The sequence below is a fragment of the Cydia pomonella genome, chromosome 26 (genome assembly GCF_033807575.1).
Source record: "Cydia pomonella isolate Wapato2018A chromosome 26, ilCydPomo1, whole genome shotgun sequence".
NCBI classification, from domain to species: Eukaryota; Metazoa; Arthropoda; class Insecta; order Lepidoptera; family Tortricidae; genus Cydia; species Cydia pomonella.
The window spans coordinates 5,348,668-5,363,820 of NC_084728.1; the positions used below are offsets into that span (position 1 = coordinate 5,348,668).

At 40.5% G+C, this 15,153-nt stretch overlaps 1 protein-coding gene across 7 annotated transcripts in view; it reads right to left on the minus strand.

The window, feature by feature from the left end:
* The window catches only part of LOC133531948 (WD repeat-containing protein 7), a 163,443-nt gene that overhangs the window by 11,730 nt on the left and 136,560 nt on the right, over window positions 1-15,153 (minus strand). For 5 of the 7 annotated variants that reach the window (XM_061870388.1, XM_061870387.1, XM_061870390.1 and 2 more), the window contains 9 exons: window positions 9,374-9,540; window positions 8,661-8,812; window positions 7,994-8,140; window positions 7,446-7,591; window positions 6,365-6,476; window positions 5,729-5,855; window positions 3,989-4,127; window positions 2,492-2,551; window positions 631-816 (listed from right to left, as the gene is read on the minus strand). In XM_061870388.1, the coding sequence (XP_061726372.1) occupies window positions 631-816; window positions 2,492-2,551; window positions 3,989-4,127; window positions 5,729-5,855; window positions 6,365-6,476; window positions 7,446-7,591; window positions 7,994-8,140; window positions 8,661-8,812; window positions 9,374-9,540 (1,236 nt within the window). The remainder of the gene's footprint in view (window positions 1-630; window positions 817-2,491; window positions 2,552-3,988; window positions 4,128-5,728; window positions 5,856-6,364; window positions 6,477-7,445; window positions 7,592-7,993; window positions 8,141-8,660; window positions 8,813-9,373; window positions 9,541-15,153) is intronic. The other 2 variants (XM_061870389.1, XM_061870391.1) reach the window with 2 other exon arrangements.

Consider the following 15,153-nt stretch of genomic DNA (forward strand, 5'->3'; position numbering starts at 1 on the left):
CTGATCTACCTAGAGGTGTCTGGCCTATGGGTCGTATAGTAGAAGTGTACCCGGGCAGAGATGGAATTGTCAGAGTGGCTGACGTGGCTACCAAAGGGGGCATATTAAGAAGGAAGCTTGCCCGACTGTACGACGAAGTTGTGTAGCTTTGCTACACGGGGGGGATGATATCGAGGAGTAAATAGGTTTTTATATGATTTATATTTTTTATACATATTGTCTATGTCCATTTTGACGTCTTCTATGTATAATTCTTTTATTTTATAGTTGTCATTAAAATCTAGACTGGAAAGCTTGGTTGTTTCGTTCTGCTCTCCTAAGCTATCCTAAATTATATATATTAATGTCCACAATTCCCGGACAACATGCGATCAATAGAACATACAATCTTTAAGTGTTACAATGTGGTGCCGTGACCAAAATATTGTTTTTTTTTTTTTAATTAGAGTTCTATTTGTTAGATCTTTTTTATGGTTCGGGAGGCAAACGCGACGGACCACCTGATGGTAAGCGATTACCGCCGCCAATGAACAGCTGCAAACGGGTTTTAAGTTTTGCTGATCACCTTTTCTATCTCCATGTCGCAAGAAAATAGTAATTAAATAACAAAATATAGCATCAAAACATTACCTAGCAATACATGGCTGACGTCCAAATAAGGCTCCCACACAGTGAACCCGCGGCCGAGCAAGTCCACGGCCGCGCGCCGCAGCGGCGTGTGCGCGGGCAGGCGCGCGCTCGGCGGCGACAGCAGCAGGTGGGTGAGCGCCAGCGCCGTCAGGCGCGCCAGGTTGTTCGACGCGGATAGGTTGAAGCCTGCGGAAAAGATCATAATTAGAGTTTGCACCGCCTTGGCAGTAATAATGTATATAGTCACCTGCAATAATTACTTGGTTACTTGGTGTTACTTAGTGATGTGATACGACTTTACAAACTTTGAACTGTATAATACAGGACACTGTGTGACATAGGCTCATCAGCTAAATAGCTGCTCGCCTATAATTATATAATAATAATAATTTACGAGGTGAATATAATATATAGGTCATACTGAGCAACTCTTTCTATTGGACCCACCGCGAAATCGTTAAAAAAAATTGCTGTTTCATAAATTTTGGCTGTCTGACCTTGACATTTTCTATGGGAGAGGACATTTTTTTCCGCGATTTCGTGGTTGGTCCCATAGTAAAAGTTGCTAAGTATAACCTATGTATTCAGCCCGTAAATTAATGCAGGTGACTAAATAAAATGCCTGTAGAATCGATATACACGCACTTGACGTGAAAACTTCGTATGGTCGAGCTTTAACGCTTCGGCTACGAAACGCACGCTCCGAGAACGCTTGACGCTGACGCCAAACGCTATTCACGGTTGAAACATGAATATAGGATCTACTAGATGAGATGTGGGGGAGGGGGGGGGGGGGGGGGGGATGACCGAACGGGATGGTTTCATGGAACTTTCAGTAGGAGTAGCAGAGAAAGCGCTATTATTTTTTGTCCTTGTCATAGTCTGATTTGTTATTTCTGCCTTCTTTTTAAAAGCCGTCTTGTTGTTGCCCACCGGTTCCCTGGTGAGTAAAGCTCTGGGTTACTAAGATATAGCAGCCGTAATATTACGGAAGCAATAAAATGTGCCTTCAATCACCGCCTTCTAAGAAACCGCCCCATTTTGTTTACATAGACAACGTTCTAGTGACGTCATTCACCGCTGTAATTACGGCCGCTATATGACGGCACCGCTATTTTAGGAAACCAGAACTTAACAATGAACCCGACCAAATTACGTAGGTTGTTATTGGTATGCTGCTGTCAAGAATATTAATACGTGATTTTAATTTCGTCGTATTGCGTATGTTCTGTTCCTCGCGAGCGCACGCGAATGTCCCAACTGTAGAAAACCCTATGGGTTGAAACAAGTGTATGGTGGTCTTCAGCGTCGATTGGCCCTCGGGGTAAGAATTTCGTCTGCGGTGAAACGCTATACGAAGCATACAGTACCTGCATTATGTCAGCATAAGCGTCTACATCATATTATTAACGGTCGCTACACTATGCCGTGCTTTAGCCCCGCAAGTAATTCGGCAATTTCGCGAAAGTAGCTAAAAATAAACCCGGTATAGCATTCCTAGATAGCGTATAAAACAGGGACCCGTTCACTCCTTCCCAGAAAAAAGCCTTTAAATGTCTTATTCATTCATCGAATAGCCCCGACGATTGGCTTTCCCTTTGAATTGCTTACCCGTTCATTTGACTTAGCTCTAGGAAGGGGTTTCCCTTTCAGAGATACTGCTAACAGCAGTAACAGCTTTGGTAAGCAAAGCCTTACGAAATACCCCTTCCAAAACCCTTGAAGGGGATACCGGACCAGTTCTTGGTATAAAACATTAATCAGTAAATATTATGTGCTTAAAAACTTGGTGGAGATGCTGAGACACAAAGAATTAAAGCAGAATTGAATGAAAAGCACAATTTAGTCCTCAGTTCCTCACCTTCGACGACGGAGCTCTTCCTGCTGTCCCCATCCTTGCGCCTCTTATTGCCCGCTGCTCCTAAGCCCAAACACGCCAATTAATGAAAATAAACAAGCGCAATGTAAGGGGAATGAGCAAAATATATGCAAGGGAGAAGTTGTAAATAAATTATGAATAATAGTAATAGTAAAGCAACAACATCACACACACAGCTGTATAGTTCGTGGCATCCATGATGACGCGCAGATTAGTCAAATCTAACCTTTAATAATAGGACATTACTAGTCAAGGCACGCGTCTTTGTGAATGACACGATCTATATTTTTTATGTACAGTCGAATTCAGAATTTGCTCAATGGTTTAACGCAGTTGTTTAGCCAGACGTATAAATTTTAATGAATGTCAATTCCATTTTGATTCCATAGATATTATTCCTAGATAAACTATTTCGACTATACATCACTGTTTAAAGACACACAGAGTTTGAAAATTTACAATCCAATTCGTGCTGCTAGATTTTGTAAAATTCTTTGGCCCTACCGCGAATAATGAAAATAAAAATTTCCTTATTTGCCTCTCTATCGCTCGAATATACAAAAGTGATAGAGAGGCAGACAACGAGATTTCGGTTTTCTTTTTTCGCGGTAGGCCCCCACGTGTCTGACCAGCGGCAATTACTTGAATTTAGACAGAGTGTTTTTCTCGAATTTAAAATGTCGTGAGTCATAATAAAATTAAGCAAATTTTACGATATAACACACATATTTTGAGTCACTCGCGCCACATGTTACTATTTTCGATCCCTTTCCACCCGTCCACCCCTTCCCAGAGCAGTTCATCGACTAGCCCCTACGATTGGCTTTCCCTTTGAATTGCTTACCCGTTCATTTGACTTAGCTTTAGGAAGGGGTGTCCCTTTCAGATATAACCACTATTAAAAAGAAAGGGTATCCCTTTCCTAATTAAAAAAAATATGACACCTGTGCTGTGAATGCGTTAGAAACCCACCGTCTTATACTTTAAAACTTCTTTAAACATAAATAAGCATTATTTGATTCTATTCTTACGAAGAGAAAGTTGAAAAGGGCATAAGCGCTATAATTTATAATCGATACCCCTTCAAGAGGTTAGCGCTTAGGAACGGGTATTAGCTTACCCGTATTATGAAGCGCTTAAAAAGCCAAATGAAAGGGTTTTAGTTAGCAACGGCTTTGGTAAGCAAAGCCTTACGAAATACCCCTTTCAACTCTCGAAGGGGATACCGGACCGGACCCTGGCATAAGCAGCGGTCACTAAAAAACGTGAGTTATACCGTAAAATAACCTTAATTAGTGTTTTTTGTTCCTTTCAAAAAGTAGCTCGCAATGTAATCGGCAGTAATCGTTTAGTGCTATGTTTACACGTTTTTAAAGAGAGTTCATAAACGTACGTTTCTCGCCCGGAAAATTAGGTTCTAGTCGCTTTCTCGCCGCCAGTCAGCTAGCCTATATCCTATCATATAACAGATCGTCATACCTTCACTAGTGATATCTTGACCGAATTCAGCTCCGATCACACCGAGCAACACTACAGCTGTCGTCTGCTTGCGTTTGAGTTCGGCCAGGGAGGAGGGCTTGCGGACTATTTCTTCCTCTTCCTCCTCAAATTCTTCTTCCTAATTGGAAATGATTAGTACAATTAAATAATAAATATATGTTACAGAGTGAGATACTGGCCTGTATGAAGAGAGTAAGTTCTTCCTTTTTGTTTCTTCTCGCTTATGACATTTAAGCTTTCTATAGCCTTGTCCAACATTGTCCACGTGGTTGAAATCAATTTAAGGCAGGGTTTCCCAATCTTTTTCACCCTGCGGCGCAGTTACAAGTGTAGTATTTTGCAACGGCGCCCTTGTAAATTTAAAATCACGGTCGAAAAAGAGTGACACGACGCTATATTATTTACCGATGCGAGCGCTCAAATAGGTACCCGCGAATATTTGTGGTTTCGGATAATGATAGAACTCACGGCGCCCCTCTTTACTTTCTACGGCGCACCAGGGCGCCGCGGCGCACACTTTGGGAACCCCTGATTTAAGGTAAGACAATTTATGTACCGTGATAGGGACCGTGCGCGTTTGAGGATCTGCCATCTTGTGGCCTGAATCGGAACAATAAACATGTAGATTCACACGTCACGTGTTTTCTTGTGCATAGTAGGTTCTGCCATCTTGTGGGCTACATCGGAACAGTAAACATCACATTTACGCCTGGCGCCAAAAATCTGACGGCTCCTGTGCTGCCCCCTACAGTTCATGCACGCTCCCTATATTGAGAGCCCGGTGACAATTTTAGAGCAAAAATGTAAAATTGATAGATTTAGTCGTTGAAATTGTACACCTTTAGTTACGTAATATCTAAATAACAAGTATTGGTTTCTTAGCACGTCTTCTCATATTGCCTAATTAATGATGAGGTCGCAAGCGTGCGTCCCCGGTAATATGTGACGAGAAGGGACAGTTTATAAAAAATGGTGGTAAATTATACAAAATGATGTATAAGAACAGTTTAAGCAAATGTTGTAGATTGTTTAAGTATCAAAACTACGTTGAAATGAAGTCGATTTTCAGAGGAATTGTCACTTGTTTTGAAGTAATTTCTGGAGAAAATTGATTTCTTGTAAGTTGCATTTACTCTACTTCAAATTTATAATAACAAAAATGTAGTTTATTTAAGTTGAAGTACAGGATATGTGTAATACAAAATTACCATTTTTAGCAATCCAAAGTTTACGAAATTTACAAATAAGATCGACAAAATTAGTGCTTTACGCGCGTTTACCTAAACGTCCATCAGAAAAAAAATCATTACTACTTAAGTGAGTCTGTTTTTAAAAAAATGATTTATAAAAATGAAAGATAACAAGACGTGCTAATAGAAACCAGTACTTGTTGTTTCTAATAGTTAACAAAAGGCGTACAATTTCATCGACTAAATCTATCAATTTGAAATTTTTGCGACTACAATCGATAACCGCCTCTTATGGTCTGCAGTTTTGCGTATCATATAAAAATTGAGATGATTACTATTTTTGCGGTCATAAAAGTGACTTAATGAACTTTTCCGTGTTTAAATACAAATACGATTCCCATCCGTCAATATCTTTGCTACAAGAACGTAAAACTTGTCATTACTAGGCGTAGTCAACTGTCATATTTAGTGCTATTAGTACAGTTCTCGGCCACTGTAACTGTCGTCAGCATTCAAAGGGTTAACTTACAGCTTTAGCGGCTTTCTCAGCGGGTTCCTTGTGCGCCGCGTGCGGGTTGATGCTCTCTGTATGCGTGTATAGCGGCAGGTACTGCGCCCAGTTGTCTACCAGACCCTTTCGACCTTTAGGGCCCAATCTGTCAATAAAAAATAAAAAAAGTTTTTTGTAACAACTCTTGTCATATGGCTTTGTGTGGTACACGGCGTAGCAGATGTCATTCCAGATCTAGAGCAGCGCCCAATTGGGGAAGTACCTCCACCTTACAGAAAATCGCAGCCAAATAACACTACAGGTAAATCCTACTCATAGTGTTGTGTTCCTGCCGGTGAGTAAGGTTGCCAAAGCTCAACGGTGCGGAGTGTTAGGGTCGGCAACGCGTATGTAACACCTCTGGAGTTGCAAGCGTCCATAGTTTCCGGTTACTGCATACCAGCAGGCGGGCCGTATGCTTGTTTGCCACTGACGTAGTATAAAAAAATATTATAGGCGTAAATATTGCCTGCCTGATACACAAAACTAGTAACTTGAGCTACCTCGCGGACCTAAGTAGTGCTTTAGACCTATCATCTTAAAGATCTTCAATCAACTATTCAGATCGTTGAACTTAAAGAAACATTCAAATAGCCTAGATATAATACAGCTTACCTGCCCAGTTCCGCGAGAAGCAGTGCTTGCGCCGCCTCCCGTACTTCCAAGCAGTGGTGCTGCCATCTGCGAGCGAGCATTTCTACTTGCGGCCGCTTAAAGCTCTTTGCCCCTGCAAGAATAAACTTCTAAATAATAATTCCTAAGCCTACAAAAGGGTGGTAAGGCTTATTAGAAAAAATAGCAATCCTCACACCTGACTCCTCACATTCCCTAATACTGCACCTTTATTTGCGTAATTTTCTGAATTACTTGATTTTAAATTTATAATTTTTTGTCGAAAATAACCGTAACCGATTATAACAGATTATCGGTTATTTTTCGGGCATAACCGAAACCGGTTATGAAGTTTGGCCTGTTATTGCATTCCCTAAGCAGCACAAAATGTAGCGTGGCCAGGAGAGACCAGCCCTGTTTAATATGCTGTTGCTGGGCGGCCAACTGCTCAGCCCTTCCACACCAGCTAATGATGCAGATTCAGAGGACTATGAGGAGCTGGAGATCTACTCACCGGCAACCACCACTGTATCAGGCAGCAGCACACAATGTAGCGCGGCCAGGAGAGACCAGCCCTGTTTAATATGCTGTTGCTGGGCGGCCAACTGCTCAGCCCTTCCACACCAGCTAATGATGCAGATTCAGAGGACTATGAGGAGCTGGAGATCTACTCACCGGCAACCACCACTGTATCAGGCAGCAGCACACAATGTAGCGCGGCCAGGAGAGACCAGCCCTGTTTAATATGCTGTTGCTGGGCGGCCAACTGCTCAGCCCTTCCACACCAGCTAATGATGCAGATTCAGAGGACTATGAGGAGCTGGAGATCTACTCACCGGCAACCACCACTGTATCAGGCAGCAGCACACAATGTAGCGCGGCCAGGAGAGACCAGCCCTGTTTAATATTCTGTTGGTGAGAACCAACTAGCTCATGATGAGGAGCTGGAGGTCTACTTACCGGCAGCCACCACTTTATCAGGCAACAGCACACAATGTAGCGTGGCCAGGAGAGACCAGCTCTGTATAATATTCTGTTGGTGAGAACCAACTAGCTCATGACGAGGAGCTGAAGGTCTACTCACCGGCAGCCACCACTTTATCAGGCAGCAGCACACAATGTAGCGTGGCCAGGAGAGACCAGCCCTGTTTAATATGCTGTTGCTGAGCGGCCAACTGTTCAGCCCTTTCTTCATCACCAGCCCATGATGATGAGCTTCTGGTGGAAGGCCTAGGAAGAAAAAGGGCATAATTAATAAATACGGGCAGAAACATAAAATTAGGTGACTTGGATAAATCTATGAGCCAAAGACCGACGACGTTAAAATAAATATTTAAATAGTTGAAACTTTGGAGTAAAAAAAAATGCTCAAATGTGGACGAATGAACGAACGTAGTTTAATATCGCTGAAAATGTCTGATGGACAACCGCCACCCTCACAATTCACTTCAAAGTCACTATTTCAATAGCTAATTGACACATATTCAAGGGTTATTAGGGAAAATCCGCACTAACTAGTTCCTTAAAAGTTACAATCTTATTTGAAAGATATGTTATACGATAAACGCGCTGTATACGGACTGGACAGAATAATAAAAAGTTTGTATTATTGTGTCCAGTCTAAAAACTGACCTGTGCATCCTTCTGTTAAACTCCTGCTCTGGTATGAAGGTAGCATTGCTCATCGACATTAAAGTGTTAGCTAGAGCCACGATGGAAAGCAAGTGGTTGGTGGTCAGAGTCGTGCTGAGCTCCCAGTGTAACTTCGATGAGAACAGTCTGTGAACAGTAGGAAGGATTATGAATGAAAAGTTGTTCCGGTTAGATCAGGGTGCTTTACCTTAAATAGGTTTAAAGGTTTGTGTTAAACTTATAACCTAATTCTGAAAATTGAATAATTTACAGTATTCGCATTGATGTCCAGAAACGCTTACGAACATTCGAGCAGAACATTTTCCAAGAAATTTAGGAATTGGACCAACAGGATATATAGATTCCCGTGGACACTGTTCCGTTGCAGCGAACACGCGATAAAAATACAAATCGTGAGACAACTTATAGAATTTTATAGAAAAGATCTCGTTGTGAATTGTATGGTTATTCCCGCAAAGCTCCCACTGTCGTATTACTGGAAATAAGTCCACGGCGGTGTTCAGAAGATCTGCGCTAGTCAATCGTCTTCTGTATTTAATCGAGTTGAGATTAAAATGGAGGAGGTTCTGTCAGGTTGAAATGGCCGTAAAAACAGTAATTTTATGAATTTGGTTGACCAAGTTTAAAATAAAGACTTGATACAGACCTGGTGAGCTCCTCCTGCCTTAAAAGTTCTGGTGGCAAGTCTGACTTGAGGAGTTGAGGATCCTTCACACCTGGTGCGACTGAGCCAAGTCGCGTAGGCAGCTGTACCGCCATATGTCCATGACGAGATACCACGCCGAAGCAAACCGGCACCTGGATAAACCATAATAAATTAATTTTGCATCAAGCAGAAACGTCTGCGAACGATAAATAGAAATAAATAAGTTTTTGGCAAAAAATTCATTTTCGGTACAAGCTATTGTCGCTAACTACTTTTCTTACCAAGGGCAACTAATACTCATCGAGACAATTCTAAAAACCCCAAACACAATTACGTTGCATTGTTTCAAGAATACAAAGTGTTTGCGAGAATACAATAAACAATTTAATGAATTATCAAATGTCACCGGAAGAGGTATGGAAGCCATCCCAAAGCATGGAACACAAAAAGAAGGGATGCAGGCAGGGGATGAGTCCTGAGCATCTAGCTCAGTACGGGATCGCGATCACGGATCCTGTTATTGATTGTCAGATCAAATGTGGTAAATTTCTACGAACTTGCCAGTACATCTCTAGTTTAAGAGAAAGTTCATAAGTTTGAGCTAATATCTTTTAGGGCATAAAAACATTTACATCTCACAACAAACAAGGCGACATTCACCTTAAGGCCCGAATTACTCTCAGTGATAAGATAATCAACCACCACCTACTCACCATTGGTCTTAGCAGCCCCAGCTTAGCCTCACATACTCTGTCCAGGTCAGGGTCAAGACCCCAAGCGTGCAACAGCGATATCAGAATCTGGGCAATCTGCATGGTGTGAGGAGGCTCCGCCAATGTCATATCGGCGGGTCGCTTCTTCTGACCCTGGCTGGATGGGTCTGGAACAATGGAAATAGTACATTACGATACAAGTGCGAAAAATAGGAAATTCGAAACGAGTGGCGATAAATTAAAACACGACCGAAGGGAGTGTTTTAAATCGACACGAGTTGCGAATTACCTATTCGCACATGTATCGTACACCGTTTTACAGTACATATGGCCCTTTAAATGTTCGACACAGTAACATAATATGCTACTTCTCGCACTAGTGCTATAAAGTAGCCCCATATGTACTGTAAAAGTAGTTTAGAAAAGGTTCAACACCTAATAATAATGAGATCCTTCCGGTTCTCACGTACGGCGCCGAAACGTGGACACTTACAAAAGGCCTCGTCCACAAATTTCAAGCCAAGCTATGGAAACGGCTATGATCGGAGGTTCTCTGAAGGATAGAATCCAAAATCAAGATATCCGAATGAAAACCAGGGTACCCAACACAGCATTGAGGATTAGCAAGTTGATGTGAAGTTGAAGAATTACTGATATGATATAAAGTGGCCGTATTTGTAGAAGAACCGATGGCCGGTGAGACAGACGAGTTCTGGAGTGGGATGACGCCCTGTATGATGACCCCCAGCCAGGTGGACCGACGACCTGAAGAGACTGGGGGGAAGAGGTTGGATGCGGAGGAGGATCGGGTATGGTGGCGCGAATTAGGGGAGGCCTATGTTCAGCAGTGAACGACTATACGGGCTTCGGATGATAAATTATAAACTGGCGAAACAAAAGCTTGGTGTAAGTGTTCGTTGCTATCCAATCTGTCTGGTAATAATTGCGCCCGGTACAACTAATGGGGTTGAGGGGTGGGAAAAAGTATAAAAAGTAACAAATAGAATGAAGATATTTATCATGGCCTCGTCATCAATAGACAATCATGTTTGGTTTACAATTTGGGTTGGAGAATATAGATTGATACAAAAATATATTATTTTTGATCATGCGTAAAATCTATATTGAATATGTCAATGTATGCCGTCTGGGCTTTTTTTCGACCACGCCTCAGTAGCCACCGAAAAGCATAGCAAGCTAACATCACATATACTTATAACTATAACTTATAAATTGCACCTCATTAGCCGGATCCACACAGAGCGAGCATACGCCCGAGGCAATTTCCTCACGCACAAAACGGCCAGTGTAGATGTGCCTCGGCCTTGCCTCGCGCGTATGCTCGCTCTGTGTGGACCCGGCTACTGCATAATAATAAAATGCAAACTGTATACATATGTTAGACGTGGACCCTACCACCGAAAGCACCGCTAAGTGTCAAAATATATATTTAGGCCTAATTTCAAAACGCAACGGGTTCAAATGTAGTATGTGCCTATACCAGGCAGCCTGATAATCTGCGTCCATTTTGTTGTACCTCTAGGTAATTGGCCTATGACTTATGGTCGGCCATTATCACGGAACATTATCAGTTCCTTGGGCATCGTACGTACCGAGACAAAAGATATTAGAGTGGTCACGTATTTTACCTTTGTACAGTTGTGTGCAATATTAACAGTCAATAAGAAAACAAAAACTAAGAGAAAAGTTATATTGTATCTTTTTATATAATTATTCTGCATTACTTGACATTGTTTCAAAATTAACTGTAACCTATACTTAATCATAGTATTTGGTCAAAAATCAATAACAAAGTCCGAATGATGGACCACTTGTGCCCTTGCGACGATGATCGTCGTATAGAAAAGTTATTTTTTTCTTAATAACATGGGTTTAGATGTAAAGCTACGATTGGAAATTATAGGCAAGATACAAAATTACAATTATAGTACACAATTGTATTTTTTTCGTAGGGTTTTACGTTTTTATAAGATTTTGCGCGAGTTAGTAAAAAAGCCGGTTGTGTGTATTTATTTTTAGTTCCAATATTATTCAAGTAAAGGTTACAGTTAATTTTCAAACGATGTCGAGTAATGCAGATTAGTTATAAAAAAAGCGGCCAAGTGCGAGTCGGACTCGCCCATGAAGGGTTCCGTACCATTCATTTTTAAAGACCTACCCATGTGTGGGATATCTATGGATAGGTCTTCAAAAATGATATGTAGGTTCCTAATATAATTTTTTTCTAAACTGAGTAGTTTGCGCGAGAGACACTTCCAAAGTGAAAAAATGTGCCCCCCCCCCCCTGTAACTTCTAAAATAACAGAATGAAAAATCAAAAAAAAAATATATTATATACATTACCATGCAAACTTTCACCGAAAATTGGTTTGAACGAGATCTAGTAAGTAGTTTTTTTAATACGTCATAAATGGTACGGAACCCTTCATGGGCGAGTCCGACTCGCACTTGGCCGCTTTTTTTACAAATAAACAATGGCGGTAAGTGTCAAAAATCTCTTCTCCCTGAACTAAATTTGTTGTATATTACTGACCCATGACTTATCGTCGGCCATTATCGGTTCCCCTTGGGCATCATAAGTACCGAGACAAAACAGATTACAGTGATCACGTATTGACTATTTCGCACTTGAGTATGACGGATTTGTGGCGCGCCCTTGACATTATTATACAGTCCGTCTCAAACTGCTCCACCGCACATACCAGCCGTAACAACACATATAGAAAAAAGATTGAATTTGGTATTTATGATGAAATAATACCACTGGGTCAAAAAGAGACGTTTGTTCGGTGCAGGCTTTGTACTTGAGAATAATTAACCGATATCACTACCTACTATTTACAAGTTAATATACTTTTTTTTTTTTACTACGTCGGTGGCAAACAAGCATACGGCCCGCCTGATGGTAAGCAGTCTCCGTAGCCTATGTACGCCTGCAACTCCAGAGGAGATACATGCGCGTTGCCGACCCTAACACCCACTATGTTGAACACAACACTATGAGTAGGGTCTAGTGTTATTTGGCTGCGGTTTTCTGTAAGGTACTTCCCCAGTTGGGCTCTGCTCTAGATCTGGAATGACATCCACTGGCTGTGCCTTACCACACAAAGCGAGATGACATTCACAATGCCCATACCTCTCTTGTGGACGTAGTTTAAGGACGTACCCGGGTCCATGGTCCATGGCCGGACAAAATATAATGAAATCTCGGGTCCACATATAATATAATGAAATCATAAACTTAAACATGTACTTTACATATGCATTACAGTTCGTAGACCGCGAGCCAGGAACAGATTTCCATGATGAACAGGTATAGAGTTTGTGAAGTTAAGGCGTATAGTGTTAGAAGCTTGGCTCTACATACGATCTGATAACTTTTTAGGAGTGCGAGCCATATGGTCTCGTCTTGGCAACACTTTACATGAAAATATTTTTGGTGGGATTTCACTTTTTTTTTAAGTTGCTTATTACTTATGTTGCGTAGTTTCCTCCCCTTATGTAAATAATGGGGGGGGGGGGGGTTATTAAAAAGTTCAGACCTTTAGCATCACAATATCTTATCGCTAAAGTTACACATAAAGACAGGTATTTTTTTAGGAAAACTTGAGTTTAAGCAGATATAACAAAACACGTGCTCATTATTTTTTGCTGCTTTCAAACATATACTCAAACCAGCCATTAACTAGCAAGTTGCTTGAGCATCACTTTCTATAGGAGTTAGAAGATTTAGTAACCTTTTAGTACTTTGAAGGCCATTTTCTCCTAACAGGTTGAGTTTGGGCAGCTAAAAAAAAATACGTGTCCATTATTTTAGACTACTCTATAACATATATCAAAATGAATCAAATCGGAGTCGGACAGTTGGGTACCCTTCCTTGTTAGTCAATTTGTGTAATAAACCTAATAATGTCCTATAATATTTATTTATTTATTTAAAACTGCTGACGATTTTTCAAAAACTCCGCTCTCTGAAACTACGGCACGTTAAGGCTGATGCAAGCCATGCCGTAAAATATGTATCTAATTTTGAACCCTATTCCTTTCTCATATAATCTAATATTCATGTATACGATTACTAGCTCGTAAAAATGACTTAATTACAGAATTACACACTGCATGTAAATTGTTCTATTAAGTTATAAATTGTTTAGGTTTGGTGAGTAATTAGGTTGGCTATTATGCACCTCAAAAAGATCTTATCGCGTCAAGTTAAATACTATTTTCGCTTAAATCGCTACGCTTGTTTTATGTGTGTGTGCAATATTTTGTTGTAATCGTTTTTACGCATAGTTTAATCGCTATGGATTTTTTTACTATCCTAAACACATTAATACTTATTATTACGGGTAATAATTTAAACTAATTTACATAGATAACAAAAACTGCATTTATACTGCAGAATTTTAAAGGCATTCAACTTTTTAAAGGTTAAAGGTACATAAGGGTTAAGAAACACTTTCACTTCCAGTTTCAGATAAAAATACAAGTAAAAAGCGTGAGTGTCGTGGAAAATTCGGTTGGAACGAAGTATATTATTATTGATAAACTGATTGTTATTGATTAACAAATCTAAAAAACAAACTTATTCAACAAAATAATAATTATGGAATCTGCTCACAACTAAACGTAAGAAAACATTTTTTTACAAACTGTAATTGATTCGCTGAGTTCGAGCTTCACACTCGCTTAGAAATATAAAATAAATATGAAATTCAAGTGCAAAAATACAAAAAGTAATATTTGCATACAATCCGGGGATCCAACCCGGATTGTCGCTGTTACCACCAGTTTCTAAGCGGCTGTTTGCCAAATGAACCACTATAGTGTTATGTATATCCTATAGAATTGATTCAGAGAAATTGGGCTACTTATTCTCGAGAAAGAATTACACATTCTTTCGCCTAGCCCCCATCCTCCAACCGTCCGACAAGGAACTACGTTCCAAAAATCAAAAGGTCTAAGGTAAGGTAAAGGTATTGAATCCTTTACCTTACCTTAGACCTTTGGGTTAATTGAAAATAGAAAGTACATTCTGATACAATACAATACAAATATACTTTATTGCACACCCCAATACAAAAACAGTACAAATAATACAACACATAAAGAAGAGGTAAACAACAGGCGGTCTTATCGCTAAAAAGCGATCTCTTCCAGACAACCTTTAGGTAGCGGAATTAAAAAAAAAAAATATTCTGATATTATAATGATGTCCTTTTTGTTATATTCACGTTTGCATTTCGCTCCTAGATACTTGTTCGTACGTTTATTGGTGCGAGCGAGAACAACGGGCAGTAAAGGATAACAATATACGGTGTTTTTTTTAAGAGTCCATTAATTTCAAGGGTGCATTCCTGAGATTAAACTAACTTTCTAAAAGAAACTGGTATTTTAATTAACTCCATTTAGGAGATAATCAATGATTTATTTATATCTGATGAGGCCCCAGGAGAGTGTACATTTGCCTTAGGCCCTGTTTACATATTGATTATAGGCCGCGGGCCAGGAGCATATATCCTCAGTCATCCCCTCCCGGCTGATACTTTGTCAGATGTTCATCCTCACACCCTAGAACCTAATTGGCCGCGCACTGTGCGGTTTAAGAGGAACTTCCTCCCGCGGACGCTTCGGCTGTGGACTGAGCTACCTGCTGTATGAGGTTCTTCAAAAAAGGAGTGTACAGATTTTTTTAAAGGGTCGGCAACGCGCATGTAACACTCTATAGTTGCAGGCGTCCTCGGTGACAGCTTACCATC